Source organism: Geospiza fortis, unplaced genomic scaffold (genome assembly GCF_000277835.1).
Source record: "Geospiza fortis unplaced genomic scaffold, GeoFor_1.0 scaffold70, whole genome shotgun sequence".
In the NCBI taxonomy this organism is placed as follows: Eukaryota; Metazoa; Chordata; class Aves; order Passeriformes; family Thraupidae; genus Geospiza; species Geospiza fortis.
In genome coordinates this window covers 1,929,387-1,946,075 of record NW_005054317.1, presented here as the reverse complement: position 1 = coordinate 1,946,075, position 16,689 = coordinate 1,929,387, and the positions used below count along the sequence as shown (strand labels likewise).

General features: G+C 40.5%; 1 protein-coding gene across 1 annotated transcript in view; it reads right to left on the bottom strand.

Annotated features, from left to right (window-relative positions):
* Nucleotides 1-6,531: 6,531 nt before the first annotated feature.
* The window catches only part of MDFIC2 (MyoD family inhibitor domain containing 2), a 42,059-nt gene continuing 31,901 nt past the window's right edge, over nt 6,532-16,689 (bottom strand). Inside the window, exons 3-5 of the mRNA XM_031056414.1 lie at nt 14,342-14,410; nt 10,525-10,746; nt 6,532-7,009 (exon numbers count right to left, since the gene is read on the bottom strand). Of these exons, the coding sequence (XP_030912274.1) occupies nt 6,750-7,009; nt 10,525-10,746; nt 14,342-14,410 (551 nt within the window). The 3' untranslated portion in view covers nt 6,532-6,749. The remainder of the gene's footprint in view (nt 7,010-10,524; nt 10,747-14,341; nt 14,411-16,689) is intronic.

Here is a 16,689-nt window from a genome sequence, read left to right as displayed (position 1 = left end):
GACCCAAGTGCACAAATGGATACTTTATCATATCATACCATGCTGCATCATATCATTTAACACAATATTATGTGTCTGCAGTGAGAAGACACATTTTTCTGTCCTGGTTAGTCAAAGTGAAGCATCAAAGGTTAATTTCTTTCTGTCTGAAATTTGCATGAAGCAAGTTAGACACGACTTTACTGTGCCACGATAAACTTTGCATAGTATACCTTGTATAAAGGTAAAATACATTTTCCATGACTTAAACCTTTGTGGATCGGTGCTATGCTAAGGGCAATTAGATTTAACATCCCTGGAAGCTCCAAAGGCATTTTAAAGGACTCGCTCTTTTGTTCCAACTCTAGCACTCAAAAAGACTGAGACATTTTTGGAATAGGTTTTGATGGACTTATATGAAAATTTATATGACTAAGAATTGGATTTGTTCCTCTGGAATATTATGGATTATTTTTATGTGGGAATTACATAAGTGTGCAGAGCTGCATGCAGTTGGCTTAATGTAGCTAAAAATATATATTCTGATTTCCATTTGGAAAGGTAGCTGGATTTTTCCACCTTCCCCTCTCGGTGATGACTTTATGGTGTGTACGGGTTATAGATTACAGGAAAAATTGAAATGCATAGTAAAATCAAGGGGTTTAAAATGGATTAATATTCGATTATATCTTTGAGAAGATGAATACAGATGTGTGTCCTACTCTACCCCTGATTTTAAACTGTGGTGAAATCCCTTACAAATAAAATTTATATCAGAGAGACCACCTGGATGTAAACAAGGACAGGTGTGGGCAACGCATGAGGAATCAGAAATCTTTGAGGCCTGGGGCAAAGGCTCATCCTGCTTTCATCCCATGGCTCATTTGCCTCTGGTGCAGCAGAAATCACAAGGATTACCCTGACAAGAGAAAACTTCACAGAGGAATCAGAGAGCACAAGTGAGGAACAACTGCTCTCAGTTACATTACTCAAAGATACTCCATCTCTTCCTGCCTCTTCATCCTTTGCTCTCTCTCTTTTTCTCTTTCTCCATATACATATACAGGAGAATTTATTTGACACAGTAGCATCCAAAAAATGCTTCTTGCAGAAAGATTTTTTCCATCTGTATTTTTGAGAAACCTCCTGAAGTGGAGGCTGAACTCTCATGTTCCAAAAGGGCACACATTAGAAACCTGATCCTTTTATTTCAAACTATTGGCTGTCCCACTTAACACCAAAATTTGGTATATTTTCCTTCACCTTCCATGTGAAGCAACACCAGTTGCTTACAATACCCCAAAAGATTTTAGGAAGTGGAATTGTGGTTCTGTGGGCAGCTTTGCTGTTCCATTAGAAGGGTTTGTGTGATGAGTGTACCAAGTGTTACTCTCTGAAGGGAAGAATGATGCAAATACACTGCAAGAGAGATGAACAAAGGCTGTTCTTCTAAATTACCTGCACATTTGTGGCTCACCTAGAACAAATACAGTATAAAATTGTGGCGCTGACAGGATGCTTCCATCAGGTTTTTAAATGTTGTGTAAGATGGAACATGTTTTATGGCATAAAACCCAAATTCTGCTTTTGTTTTGCTTCTTCTGTATGTTTTCTAAAATGGACATGTCACTTTGGCTGTATAATCTTATCATATTTAGATTTGATTTAAATCCTGTCTTTTCTCAGCTGTGCTTGCTAATGGAATCATTCATGCTTTTTATACAGTTGATCTAATAATATTTTCCTCACTGCTCTCTGGCATTATTTTTTACTTTGTAGGAAGCATGGCAAAACTGGCAATATAAATTGAGTCTGCATTTTAATGACATTGATGGTGATTTTTTCATGCATTTGGATAAGGTAGGGTTTTTTTCCTCTCTTTGTACTGTGGTCATTCCAATATACTGTGGTATGGGCATGTGAATGACTGATTGATTTGCAGGATTCTCTAATAAGGAAGAAGACTTTTCTAATATTACTTTGCTGCTTGAGCTGCTCTGTTCATGCAGGCCATCAATAGAATGTCCATGAGATATCTTCATTCTTCTCTCTTTATTTTATAAGCAATGTACTCCAGTGACCGATGAACTTCTCTGTTGGAAGTCCCTGATCCCTCTTCAATACAACTAAAATGGTGTCTCCCACTGGAAAGCACTAGGAGATGGTAAGTCAGTGACTTCCAGCATTTCTGATAGGAAGATTTCCCAGATTTCAAATGGGGCTTGGTGAACAAACATTTCTCATTTAGAGACAATATATTTTTCTCTGGATACACTTAAAAAGTTAACAAATTATGGACTGTAGCAATGACTGTCTCCTCTACATTTTATACCTGCACAACCCCCACTATGGCTTTAGTGATGGTGGGGGAAGAGGCACAAGTGTGGCCTTTCAGGGTGAGTTTTCTTCTTATTTTACAGAGGGTCCAAGATGCCAAGTGCTACCTCAGGAGAGCGAAGCCCTTTACAGAGGCAGCAGATGCAGTTCAGCATTGCTCATTCTGTTGTGCTTCAACTCTGACCATGGAAGCGCGAGCTCTTGGGACAGAAAGTGCTCTGTTTACACTCAGACCTTGGCATTTTTCCTAAGGGTACCAATTATAATGGTGTTTTTTGTGATATGGGCACACATCCATTATGAATTGGCTTGCACCCACCAACTCATTTTGTACAGGCCACGGAACATCCATCAGATGGCAACGATTCCCATTCGTGTGCAATGTTAAGGAAATCTAGATCATTACCAGCAGAATAATGAATTCCCTAGAATTGTTCCATGGTGCAATTATATGAAGTATGCTAAGAGAAAGGGCAGTTTCTCAATAAAGTACTCCTTTTTATTTTCCTAAACCACAGGAATGATAGATTATTAATCATGATTAATGCTCAGTTACAGTGAATTATAGTGGAGCAGTGCCTGGAAATCCCAGTCTGCTTGGTAAACTAATTTTCTTGCATAATAGGAAACTTACCTTGCATTTAAGAGAACCCAAACAGATGAAAGCAATGGAACCACCCATTTCATATAATTAAAAGAAAATTTTAATAGATACATACATTCTTAGTCTGACACTCTTGAACTTTTTTTGATACTGTACAAGCATCATTGGAGAAATACAGTTGCAAAGATCTTAATTGTTCCCATATTTTGCTTTCTTCCTGAGAACCAAAGTTTTGTAGAGCTCAGCTGTAGCACTCAGCCTGAATTCCTAAGCAGCACTGGAGTTAAGGCAGAGTTCTGAATTTTCTGGACATTTGGAAGATGTTTGTTGATGATTCCTTGAGAGAATATAAATGATCAAAGTGCTTTAGGAAGTAGAGGAAAGTCAAATGAGGTAATATAATATATTCCGTGCCTATATTTGGGGATGTACATGGGATAATTTTTGCCAGCCCCATATCTAAGGGACTCATTGTACATGGAGAGTAAGGCACCAGAAAGACATTATGGGAGTGCTCATGGTCAGTCAGAGAACTTAATATCCTTTGAGATAACTGAACTTTAAATTTTTGGAAGCCCCCAGAGGCTTTTCCGGTATTTAGCAAACATCAATTCCCCTAAAGTTTACATCCTAATCCGTATTGTGTTCTGAGAACTGAGTGAAAGGAGGTGAAAAGACATTTTTGTCTCAAGGATGAGACTGCTGGGTCATTTCCAAGAGGAGATCCTTAGAGAGCACCCCATGGTCCTTTCCTGTGGAAGGTAGCAGTGCAGCTCTCCGTTATTCTCTCTGTCTCTCTCTTCCCCCAGGCAATCTGTCAGTGCATTTCTGGTGCTGGGGAGAGGCGTCGTGTCGGAGCGCTGTTCCCGATTGCAAAACGGGAACTTCTATTTGTTGTTCTCAGGAGCTGGTTCCACGCGCTGACATCTCCCCGGGAGCACAGCTGAGTCCAACATGTTCCCAGCAGCCATCCACCCAAACGCCTCCCACTCCAGCACCCAGACCTTCCTTCCCAGTAAATAAAAAACACAGAGCCAGCCTCGAATTGTTCCAAGTGCTTCGGCTTCACTGGAATGTCTGCCCATGTTCAGATCTGATAAATGGGTGTTTTTCTGCACCAGAAAGTCAGTTTAGTGTGGGAATAGGATGGCTTTTCAAAGAGTTTCTGGAATAGTTAATGGGAAAGTCTGACTGACTTTCTCTGGTGTCAATATGTTTAAGTGTTCCTACGTGTCATGAAAGTACAATTAACAACTTTAAGACAGAAAACAAAGTTATCATAAGCTGCTGATTCTACTGTGTTGTATGAAATAACATGTTTTTCAAGGTTTCATTGCTCAAAAAGGTCTCAAAAAATTTGCTTCCTAGAGCAGGAAACAGAGCAGTGTGCCCATGTACACTTCAGGCAAGGAGATATTGCTGCATTATTTAAAGCACCACCAACAGCAGCTCTCAATATATCCCAGTGTGATTCCCTTCGTATTGCTGGAACATCCTGTCTAATCATGGCTATAGTAATTCTGTCTTTGACCTTACCTGTGCTCTATAGTAGACATGACCTCAGTATGCCAACCTATAGATTACAACACAAAAAAAAAAATCTTTTGAATAATGATTCCTAGGAAAAAATTGGAAAAATTCCACATTTGTGCCGAAAGCCCCCAGTCCAGTTCCACAGCTGAATGAGACTTCACTTGCCATGAGTTATACCGACGAGGTCAATGTGTTTTTTCTTGCAGACTCAGAACTGGAACAAGACATCCTGGCTTGAAATGGAAAGTCCCCATCTCTGATTCCCTCATTTAAAATATTTTGGAGTATGCCACCCTCTGGTTTCCCCTCTTGTGCTCCGTGCAGCCATTGCACATGAAATCTCCCATTTTGGAGACTGGCATCAAGAACAAGGACTGCCAATGTACATCTATATTGGTACTTCTCTAGGAAGTGGTATGTGGAACAAGCTTCCCTCTTTTCTGACTCCTAAATGCCTTGGGTCAGAGTTTTTATTCATAAATACCCACATGCTGCTTTGTCAAGGACAGCCTGTGGTACAAAGGATAGAATGATCCAAGCCTCTGTGGCCTGGTATGTAGAAGTGAGAGTTTAGCTTAGCTTTGGGAGATTTAAGATCAAAATTCTGTGTGAGAATGCAAATTGAAGCATTAAAACTCAGCATTGCCCATCCTGGGGTGGGTGACCCAAACCAGTGCCTTCTGGATGGCAGTGGGTTGTGCTGTGGGGTCTGGGTCCAGATGTGGTCCTGATGTGGTGATGAAAGACTAATGATTTAACTCCTTTAGGTGACTACAGCTCACAATGGGACAGTGTAAGATAAGCAAATCTCTTCTATTTCCCCCCAATGTCCTGGAAGGAGCAGAGAAATGAGGTGTTCTGGGCTGCTCACTGCATTGCTGAGGTTTGTTGTCTTCTGGTCACTAGTCTTTGTAAGACACCTGGAAAAAGGTTGTTAGTGGTTTTACTTCTGGCTTTCTGATTTTTTTGAAACATGAGTTTTCCAGAAGGGGCATAAGGAAAAGATATACACATGATTTTTTTTCCCCCATTAAATGTTTGTCCACCAGGACTACTCTGATTAATAAACAAGTGGCTTCAATGATTTTAGAAATGCTTAATATTCCAGCATCTTACCCAGGATCCTTGTTTGGGATTCCACAGGCACTTCTGCACTGAGATCAGTGGGGTTTTTGAGAGAAATTTTAGTATTTATACATAGCAAACACTAACTTTGGTGTTAGTCTATAAATGCCTAATGTCAGCAAGCAATTCTGTATTTTCCTCTGTGCTTAATACCTGTGTTCTGCACCCTCAGGCAGCTGAATTTACATGCTTTGTTGTCATATGTGTAATATGCAACATATATTTCCTTTTTATTAATCAGAAAAGAGATGGAATTTGAAAGCACAACCAGGATAGATACTGTCATTTTGTAATCTCTTGTGCATAGGTGGAGATGCCTGTTTGCACTAGAATAGGTGGCAATATTCTGTTTCTTGCAAAAGTCTTACAAATGAAAATCAAGCAAAGGAGTTACTAGCTATCTATGGGGTAATTCTCCTCTGGAAGTGTGCAGTCAATTCCCATTTAGGCTAATTACACTTAAGAAGCCCTTTCCTACAACTAATGAACAATAGGCATAACCTGTTATTACATAACCATGGGCCAGCACATAAGTACACTGTCGAATTGCAGTACCCTGTGAAAATGCTTCCTCCACAAAATTCACTGGAGATTTTCAGTGACATTTGCTGTAATTACCAGTAGCATGGTTTCTAATTCATTTAAATTTTTTTTCTACCTATACTGGGCATATGAGTGTTTTAAGAGATTGAATAAATAAATTTTTAATTACAAAATGATGCTGTATCATAAATTATTTATAATAACCAACAATGTGTAATACATGTTTAGGTATGAATCCATTAGGAAGATGAACTAATATATATATCAGTCCTAAAATAATGTCCTAATTTGTTCTGTGTTTATGAATGGCGAAATCAGTGTTTAAAGCAATTAAAGGTTTATAAAAGCTTGGATTGACAGTGGGTAAAGCAGCGAGCACACTTGGCACTTAGGAATTCTGTTGTCATCTATGGCAGAGAAGACCCCTTTTTGTCCTTTATTGGTTTCAGCAGTTTGTGGTATCATGCCACCAGAACGGTACAGACATAGAGACCTCCAGGGAGGGAGCAGCAAGATGCACATAGTCCTCATTGACAAAACCTCTGGTTATGATTAATATTAAAAAAAAACAACAACTCCTTTGTAATCTGTCAGGTAGTTTTGAGGAATTTTGTCAATTATTTTCCTATCAGCGATAGCAGACTTCTGAGATCTCCATGGCCAGCTCCAGGCACTCCCCGGTCTCGTGGCAGGACTCAAAGAGGCTGCAATCAATGTCACAGTCACAGTTGCAGTCGTTGCTGCCGTGGTCTTCGTCGGAGGTCTGGTAATATCTATTGGATGGACAACAGGTATCTGTCAGCCAATGTTCACAGGTATCAGGCAGCATTATAAGAAAGTCCCAAAACTGGCAGAACAAGCAGGCCAGGATAAGTGTTGCGCATTCATCTAAGAGAGAGGAAAAGCAGGGAGACGTGAGAACAAGTGTGAGCTGGGATTGCCCAGGTTTAGGCCAGAAGTGAGGGAGTGGGCTAAAAATACATTGATGATAACTACTTCCATAGAGACAAATGAAAAGTTTATTTGCTATTTTAATTGCTCTGGACAAACAACAGCTGTATGAAAAGAATTTGAATGGAAACATTATGTGGTAGTGAAATGCAGAAGAACAAGGCCTTTAAACCAAATTTTATCTTCTCATGCCCATACAGTGAGGAGGCTGAAGAGACACAAGAAGCTGTGAGGAGACACAGCCAGGACAGCTGACCCCAGCTGGCTAGAAGGATAGTTCAGACCATATGGCATCAACATAAATTAGGCAGAAAACAAGCAGGGGTTTCTGCTCAGATAGCTGACTGTGCATCAGTTGGTGAATGGTGAGCAATTGCAATGTGTCTACCTTGTTCTGTATATTCTAATTTTTTATTTAGATATAATTTTTTTTTTTCTTCCTCCCATGTAAAACCACTACATTGTCCTATTACACTGTATTTATCTCATCTCATGAGTTTTCTTCCTTTTACCTTTCTGTCACCCCCATTCTGCAGTGGGGCCATGAGTGAAGGGTTTCTGTGGGGCTGAGGAAACCATGACACCAGCAGAGGTGACACTGGAGTTTATTTTCATTTTCACAAGAGTTTGCACTAAAAATGTTTAAAGACTACCAAGGACAGGGAGGGAGAGCAGGTCTGGAGAAGAGCATTCAGAGAGGGCAGTGTGTCTCGGCTCAGGGTCCTCCCAACTCCCCACCAAACAGGGTTCTCACCTTTTTGTTCACAAATGTCAGTTTTTCAAAGGAGACAAAAGTTTGGAAGATAGATTATGTAGGATGTGTGTCTGGAGCCAGTGAATATTCCTGAAAACTTGGTCACCATGACTAAAACTCTGTGCTATGTTTGTTCCCTCCCAAAATCAACTAATTAACTCCTCACCCTTCAGCCTCCAGCATCTGGGGAGGCTGCTCGGGTGCAGCAGGTGTGAGATTCCAACTGTGTGAATCCACTTGGAGCACAGACCCAGACCTTTCCTTTTTTTTTTTTTTTTTTTCCTTCTTGTTTTTGGAAAGGAAAAATGCCTTCAACAATATGAATGTCTTTTCATTGCTTCTTTCAGGAAAGCATATGGTTATAACCACATTTCTTGCCCTAGGATGACTAACTGTGAACTCATTCAACTGCATTGGTTCTGTTGTGGCATTTTCTAGCTCACGTAACATGAAGTTCACTGCCAGGAAGTTTCCAGAATTATGCTTTTTTTTTTTTTCAGAAAGCTTTCTTGATGAAAAAAAACAAAATTAAAAAATCATTCCAGCTTCTTTATTAAAAAGGCAGTTAAAGCAGGTAGCAAGAACAAATAGCATATGACTGAACTTCTTTCTAAATGGCATATCATCACCAATGTTATCAATATTAATACTTATTTAAATATGTCAAGATCTATTTAGGTTCAGACAAGCACAACTAACTTCTAAGTCAGTTCTGTCAAATAAGAATGACTAGATTTTGGTGATACTCAGTAAGTTCATACTTATATTTTTTCCTAGCTAAATGAACTGAAATAATTATAAAATTGAAACAGTTAATAAGGTGACACCACTGTATTTAATTGTATAAATTTACACTGTAGAAAATGTAATCATTTTATCCAGTAGTTCTTGGTGTAATTAAGACTATTCTTTTTAGATCTCTTATGTTTATTAAATTTCTTTCCTATACATAGATGTGAGAGACAGAATTCAAAGTTATGTCTCAATTAAGGATTTGGCAATTTTTTTTCTCCCTCTCCAAAGATCCATTTTTTCATAACAGTTTTTTTCCCCCTGAATATGTTAACCATAATGGTGCTTATGTAATCTGGAGAGAATAGATATGATTCTTAGGGCTTCATCCAGGAAAGAGAGCACACAAAAAGCACAAGATTTTAATAATAAAGTAATGTTTCAGCACAGACTCTGTGATGTGCAGTAAAGATGCTTTTAAATTCCCATCAGAGCACACACCATGAACTGTGATAATGGATGTAACACATTTCAAAAAATCTGCATGTGTGAGGCTTTTTGGTCCTGTTTTAAGTGGGGTAATGTATATAAATAATAGATATTAGCAATTAGACATCCATTCCTATGCATTCATTTATATATTTGAAAATAAATTAGCCACAAACTGCATAAAAGAAGATGCAATCTCTTGTTTTCCCCTCTGTTTTCCCTGCTGTTTGCCAAACGGCATTACTGCGTTTATCTCAGTGAGAACAATGACCTCAGCTCTCCTTCTCTACATTACTAGATTAATTAGCACAAAAGAAGAATTTATAATAATTTTTCTAGCATGCCTCATCTCTAAGTTTTCCTGCTCTTGTTTGGTGGCATCTGCTCACACAGATGATGCTCTGAACAACCCTGGCCCAAAGATTGCTGAAGCCTTTCTGGTCATCCCTGGTGAGACCTGTGAGTGTTGTATTTGCTCTTATCTGAGCCCTGGGAACTAAATAATCACCAATTTCCTCATCTATTGCTCTGCCTTCAGAGGTTCTGCAAGCACCAGCAAACAGGATTTGGCCTTATGTATGTGGAATAAGCAGTAAGTTGTCAGAGTGGAGTGAGCTGAGTATGCAATGACAACCACAAATCTGTCTTCCTTTGGTTTTCTTGGCTTCTATCCAGCCCTTAACATTATTAATTAAGCACAGATTGGGTTTTTTTGTTGTTGTTGTTAATTTCCTTCACATTTAGCTTTTTTAAGGAGAATGAAATCTGTTATTTGCATCATATGGTACACACCTGTGTGCCAGTAGTAGTTGAGAGAGACCTCAAACTCAAAAATAGGGAGTGTCAGGACAAGAGGACAAGTTCCCTAAATAAAATAAATACTTCAGATCCTTCTCTGAAATTAAGCATATTCCAATAGATGTATCATAGACATCCCTTTTTAAGGATCTGTGACACAATAGAGATGTTAATGATTCTTGGAGAACAGGGCACTTTATTGTGTTGATTCTCTATTTAGAAATGCTTAATTTAGGAATTGTCAAAAGACATGCACGACAGATCCCAGCTCCATTGGATATAACACACTAATCCATTATTGCAAAAGGCACTCAAAAGAAACTTCTGAAATACTTCACAAAGCCTTTTTTTAACATCCACTGGAATAACCAGGAATAGATTTATCTGATACTGACACTGGTGCCTCTGTGCAAACCCTCATTGCTGAAGTACAAATGCTCTGTGGCACAATAAGCTCTAAGCTCCTCTTCTATGACTTTAGTATCACTGACAATTTAAGATCATCTTCTAGAAATTCTCATCTATCATACAAATGTCTGCAGGGCAACTTAACATTGCTTTTGGCGATGTTCTTGAACCTCCTGTTCAACGTTTAATTTCGAGTTGGTTATACATAGTTCTTTTGCAGTGGGCATTATTTAGAAATCAGCTCAAATGTGATCTGTTTTATAAAACATACCGTCACTGTCTCTCTGATGTACTGATGCATCATCTTCAATGTAAGAGAATTCTCTGCATTTCTCCAGGGAAGCAATGGATGATCTGCTTGCATCTGACAATTTCTTCTCATTTTTGGTACCCTTTGATGAAGCGTCTGTGATGCTGAATTCTGCGACAGAACTCATAACAATACCTTTCATAGGCTTTTCATCTGTGTGTTTTTCATTTGTAAGCTGGTTATCTGGTGGGATTAGGAAAAAAAAGACTGTGATACCAAGGCAGAGATCTGAGAGAATAACATATGCAGAATTTTCAAACCTACAGTTGTTTACTTCCAAGGCCTAACCCTTCTCACCTAATGATTTCAGTCTCTTTACAGAGTTTTATTCATAGTAAAGGTATTTGTGAACTTGCCTTCTAAGGTTTTCTCTTAAACCCAGGGGACTTAGAGGCTGAGTAATAATTCACTTCCAGTGGGTGGGATCAAGTTTGGAAAGAAAACAGAACTGTTACCTTGGTTGACTAACTTCAATTTGTGACATAAAAGAAGGCAAAACAATTATCTTGTTGTTTTTCCGCTGCAACTTCATTTCCCTAAATTAACAGCCAACAATGCGCACGTGGGCGGTACCTGGATGCAGATGTGCCAGCTCACCGTGGCTCATAATCCTGTAGCAAAGACAGGCAGATGGTCTCTGTTTAGCATCCAGATTCCTTGTTTCATAACTTCATCCCCACTTGCGTTGTTGGCCTGGAAGTCAGCTAGGAGATGGGATACTTCACATGCTGTCAGCGTGCCAGAGAGGCAGCTCAAAAACCAGAGGGAGAGCTTAATTTTAAGCCCCAACTAGGGGAAAGGTTAAGAAGAGTTCTGAGTTCAATTTATTCTTGAAGAACTCCTCAGGCACAGATAAACATGGGTTGATATATAGTTTCACTCGATCTCTGAAGTGATCAAGTGGCCAAGAAACACAGTCATTCTCTCCATGGCAGGGATGATAAAACCTCATCAGTTCTTATCTACAGCTGATTAACTCCTGCACCTCACATCAAGCACAGCCTCACTTTTTATCTCACTTAAATCTTGTGATATGCTTGCTCTTGAGCTATATACAGAAAATCAATCTTTACAAACACCTCAGTTTTGCAAATGCTACTTTCCAAGAGGAACGGTAAGTGCTCTGAAGTGGTTCAACAGCACTTGCCTGCAAGGAGGCTGAAGAGAGGCCCTGCATATCCCTTGGTTTTTATGTACCTTTGACTTCTGACCTATGTTAAAGAAAAGCCAAGGAAAGGCTGACAGAGAGTGAAACCTTGATGAGACTGCGGCTGTTCCCCCAGTATCCTTGCAGAGAGAGGAGGAAACGTGGATGGGATGGATGGGTTGCAGAGTAAGTGAAAAACCAGTGCAACCATAAGGCTTGAAGAGGGGGGAAGCAAGGATTTGAGAGATAAGTAGAATTGTTTTGTGAGTCCAAAAGACACAAGCCCTACCTGTTAGCCAGGTGCCAATATCACAAATGGGTCCTGTTTGTTCACACTGAGAGCTACACCCAGGCTGAGCCTTTGGATACACACAGACCAAATCAAAAGGCTTAGGCAAGAATAACTATTATTTTCCACTTTCAAAATCTGCCCAAAAATGTAAACTAGATATGTTTTAATTCATGATATATTTGTTGAGTTCCCCAATTCTGCAACAATACAATGGCCCACAGAATGCATTTAAGCATTCAAGAAGCGAGACTGAAAAAAAAGTCTGACAGAAGTAATCAGTAAATGCCAGACTGACATTTACTGTATCCACCGACTTCTACTATTCATACTTGGAGTCAATTTTTATTCTTGAAGTGCTGTTGAAGAGAAATCAAAACCAGAAATAGAAAGGCATAGACATAACCTGAATTTTTCAATACAGCACCATCAAACAAAAGGGTAACAAAAGCTGTCACTCAGGGACTCTTCTGTTTGTTAAAGCATACTACATCTTGGAAAATACAGTACATTTTAGTGTCAGACTTTTAGTTTGAAAAGCTCCCTTTCAGTAATGTTATACTTGTCTTGTACCGCTAGATCAAGTCTTCACGCAATCACCGTAACAAGCAACTTGCTATGACAAGCGAGATCCTTGCTTCCAGAAAACACTGCAGGAGAGGCTAAAGCAGTGCACAATTATAGGTCTCCATTTCATTTTTATGCAATTACCTTCAGTTCAGCTGTGGGTCCATCTACATTATGTCCTTTGTCAATTTAATGTTTGCACAAAGTGTCTGAAGAAATAAAGATTGTGCTAGACCAGCAGAAAAAAAAGGTGGTTAGCTCTTTTTTTTTCCTATTATAGTTTGTTGGTAGATGGAACAGTAGTAGGTTGAGAGTTTGGAACAAATAGATGTAGCCAAATAGGCTTTAAAAATATATTACATACCACTCATAGTATTTATGATTATTGTTAAATGAGAATATAAAAAACCCCAAATTACAATTAGAAATGGGAAGAGGGTCAAACTTCGCAACTCTCTTTTAAGAGCCTGTGTTCAGCTTCAAATGTCCACATATGTCTGTGTTTTTAACGTATAGAAATCAACCACTGAAGTGAACTTAAAGGGAAAAATAAAATGTATCATGATGAAGAAATCTCAGATTATTCAGTGTTAGACTGTTAGGCAGAGGCTGCTAAAGGTACACCCCCACAATGTGCCATTTTTAAATAGTATGAAGTGGCAACTTTCTTCCTCACATGGGGAAGCTGGGATTCGCCTTGGCTGTTGCAGTAGGAGACTGGGATTGTTCACCCATGTTTGTATTAAAGACAGTCTCAATACTCACATGGAATTTCTTTTTTCTTTTTCTTTTTGGAGTTGGGCGATTCAGATGGCTGACTACAAGTGTCTAAATTCATAAAAGCACAAAGTAAACCACTTACTTTTCGCTGATGCCAGCCCCAGATCCCTCTGGTTAATAGGGAGGAGCAGTGATACCAAGAGTGGCATTTGCAGTATGTCCCCTGACCTCTATTTCTCTTCATTTGCTTTAGGCACAAACCAGCATCTTGCAGCCCTGGAGAAGAGGAGACTGCAGTTTCCCTGCATGCTTCTGAAATGATATTTAATATAGAGGTATTCAAGGGCTCTAAGTCTATTTTTGATAAAGGACAGAGGGTTTAAGAGGTACTCTGTTCTGCTGAACAGGGACTGCAGCAATGCAGGTAATCCAAAGCAGCTCTTGGAGCAGCTGTTTAGGAGGAGACTCCACTGAAGGAGAAGGAGAATTGATCTCTGACCCTCCTAGGGCTCATCCACATCTTACAGGCAAAGGACAAAGGAGCCTGTGGCTCTACTCAATGCTGGCATTTATTCCAAATCCATCCTGGCAGTGGCCCTTTGTCTCACATCCCTGTATCAAGGAGTCCCAAGGGTTAATGCTAAACTGTGTGGAAAACTGTAGCAGTTCAGGACCTGTAACTTTTCAATTTTCCCCTGAGGCATGTTGGTGTATAAGTGCAGCGTTCATTATGCCGTGCCCTGCTGTCGCTACCTGTCTGTTTAATGTAGCACATGCTCATCACTGAAAGAGCTGTGTGCCATGTCCATTCAGTCCCCTGATGACACAGGCAGAGCTGCATCAGACCTGATGGATGAAAACTTGTACGTATGAAGGCTTGATCTGAACACGCTTGGTTCTCATGGAACCATGAAACCCAAACCTCGGGGCTTGGCAGCAGTGCTTGAAAAAGGCAAAAGCCAAAGAAAAACAAAACACTTTTTCTTGATCATTTAAGGGATATAATGGTCTGCCAGGGAGGGAGTGTCTCTGCATGCATAGGGACAGTAGCTTACCTGGATGGTCCTCACTGCTTGATGTCACCCCAGGGAGGGCCAGTAGAGGCAGGGAGCTGGTGCGACGGTCTTGGTGGAGAGAAGAAAACAAAATTGAAGAGGGATAAGCATCAAATGAATGTGGTTTGGCACAGCTATCACCCTCAGCCACTTTGTGACAGTCATTGACTTCAGGAGTTGGTGGTCTGAGGTCAAACAGAAGCAAATCTGCTTCCTTGCTGAGGGAGGTTACATGCCATGGTGTGCTGTTTGTGTTACCCTCTGTCTCTTTTCAGGAAAGGAAGCAAAAAATGAAACAAACTGCCAAGACAGAAAGTTTCAAGAAGAGGTGAAGAGGATCACCACAAACACCGCAATTCAGGTAGGTACAGAAAATTTGAGAGCTGGGAGGTCTGAGATGAAATGTGGGGCATCCTCCATGCCCAAACACCTCAGAAACCTTAAATGAGGATCCCAAATCATGAGTAAAGGAGAAGAGAGGAAATTTAAGCCCGAACTTCAAGCTTCATGGCTTGTCAGTCTTGGTGGACAAGATGCCCAAGGTCCCTGTGGTGGCAAGCCCAGGTCCCCACATGGAGCAATGCTGAGCTCCTCCACCTCGGATGCTCCTGCCAGGCTGTTCACTCCATGCCTAAGGCTTGGAGGCTTAAATCTCCTTTCCTTCTCTCTCCAAGTGTCAGGGAGGCAAAGTAGGAGGAGGTGTGGTACTATCCCAGCAGTGAGTGCAGCAGATGGAGCAAACTCCATGGGAACTGCTGTTGCCCACGTGGAGAGGCTGGAGGGAGCGCGGGCGCCGTGGCCCATCAGAAGGGAGCTGCTCCAGACCCATATATCACAGGGCCTTTCAGAGATTCGTGCCCATTACATTTTGCTGAGCTCAGGCAGAAGGATGCAGGGGATTTGGAGACTGTTTATTTTTGTGATGAGGAAACAGGAAATAGTACACAAGGCTATAAATATATCCCAGGCTTCAGATGACATCATGAACTCGTGCAAGTGCTTCACCACTGATTTACGATGATGGACTGGTAATTCACAGGAGCTTTGGGTTTACTTTATTTTGCTGTTGCAGTAACAAAGCTAATGGTGCAATCCCGGGAGGGGGTATTTTATCAATAGTGAATTTTTGACCTCATTGCATACATTGTAACTTCATGAATTAGTGACCCAGCTAACTGTAAAGCCTTCTATAGGCTTATTGTAAATCTATCACAGGACTGGCAAAAACTTTTGGCCCAGATCCTAAGCTCTGACAGGCATGTGTTGATGGACTGCATAGCAAGCACTTCCACTAATATTTCTCACTAATTATGCCATATATTAAGAAAAAATGAATGAAGCCAATGTTTATATGCCGCTTTAACTGCTTTTCATATAAGAAAGCAACACAATCCCTAATAAATTTTCACCTTCAACATTTCTATTCATTATAATTTTTACCATGATGAATGAAGTTAGAACTGGAGAGGGAGGGGGTTCATCTTGAAATCTGTTCAGTGAATGACTGAATTTACTTCCCTTCCCCAACTTGTGTCGAGGAAGGAGGGAACAGATGGACACAGGAAGAAGAGGGAGGCGAGTGCGGAACGAAGGAGATGGGTGAGGAACAGATGGAGTCAGGAGAAAGTGAAGAGGAGAGTCAGCAAGGATGGTAGAAAAGTTTTCCACTTGACCTTGAGTTGAAATGAAGATCTGCACGCAGCATGGGCATGGGGCAGCTAGCTTTTTGGGTTGCATCCTTTTTTCTCTCCATGGCACTTAGCTCTAAGGACTTGCGGGCCATCCCAGCAGCTCAGTGCATCCCAGGGGACCTGCAGAGGCAGGAGCTGGATTTTCCCTAGGGGTCACCTGCTGCAGAAGGGCACCTGCATTGTGTTCAAGTCATGTAATGGTAATGGCAGGGGAGGACTGTGTGCCAACACAGGAACAAAAATGGATTGGGATGTTGTAATTCTCCCAGGCATCCTAGCCAAGCCAGAAATTGGAGTTTATAATTTTGAAGAAGTGTACTACACCCAGTTTGTTAGGATCCAATAGCCAAAATACTCAGAGTAATTTATGATTTTACCTGCTTGAAGCAAGACATTTGAGATGGCCTGATTTTCAGAATATGCTGAGCATCTGTGTTTTGATGTGTATTGAATTATATATCCCAAATCACTAGTAAGTCCCGGAAAATCTTGATTGTATTCTTAATTCGGTTAAATTGCCTGCATATATTCCACTGGTTCTGGCTTTGCTAGCTAAAGAATGGAAGAGGTGAAAGCTAAATATTGGCCATGTGTGTCAGTCCCTTTGAAGAAAATGGGAGCCATGTGCACTCACCTAACAGCAATGTTTGGCCCCAA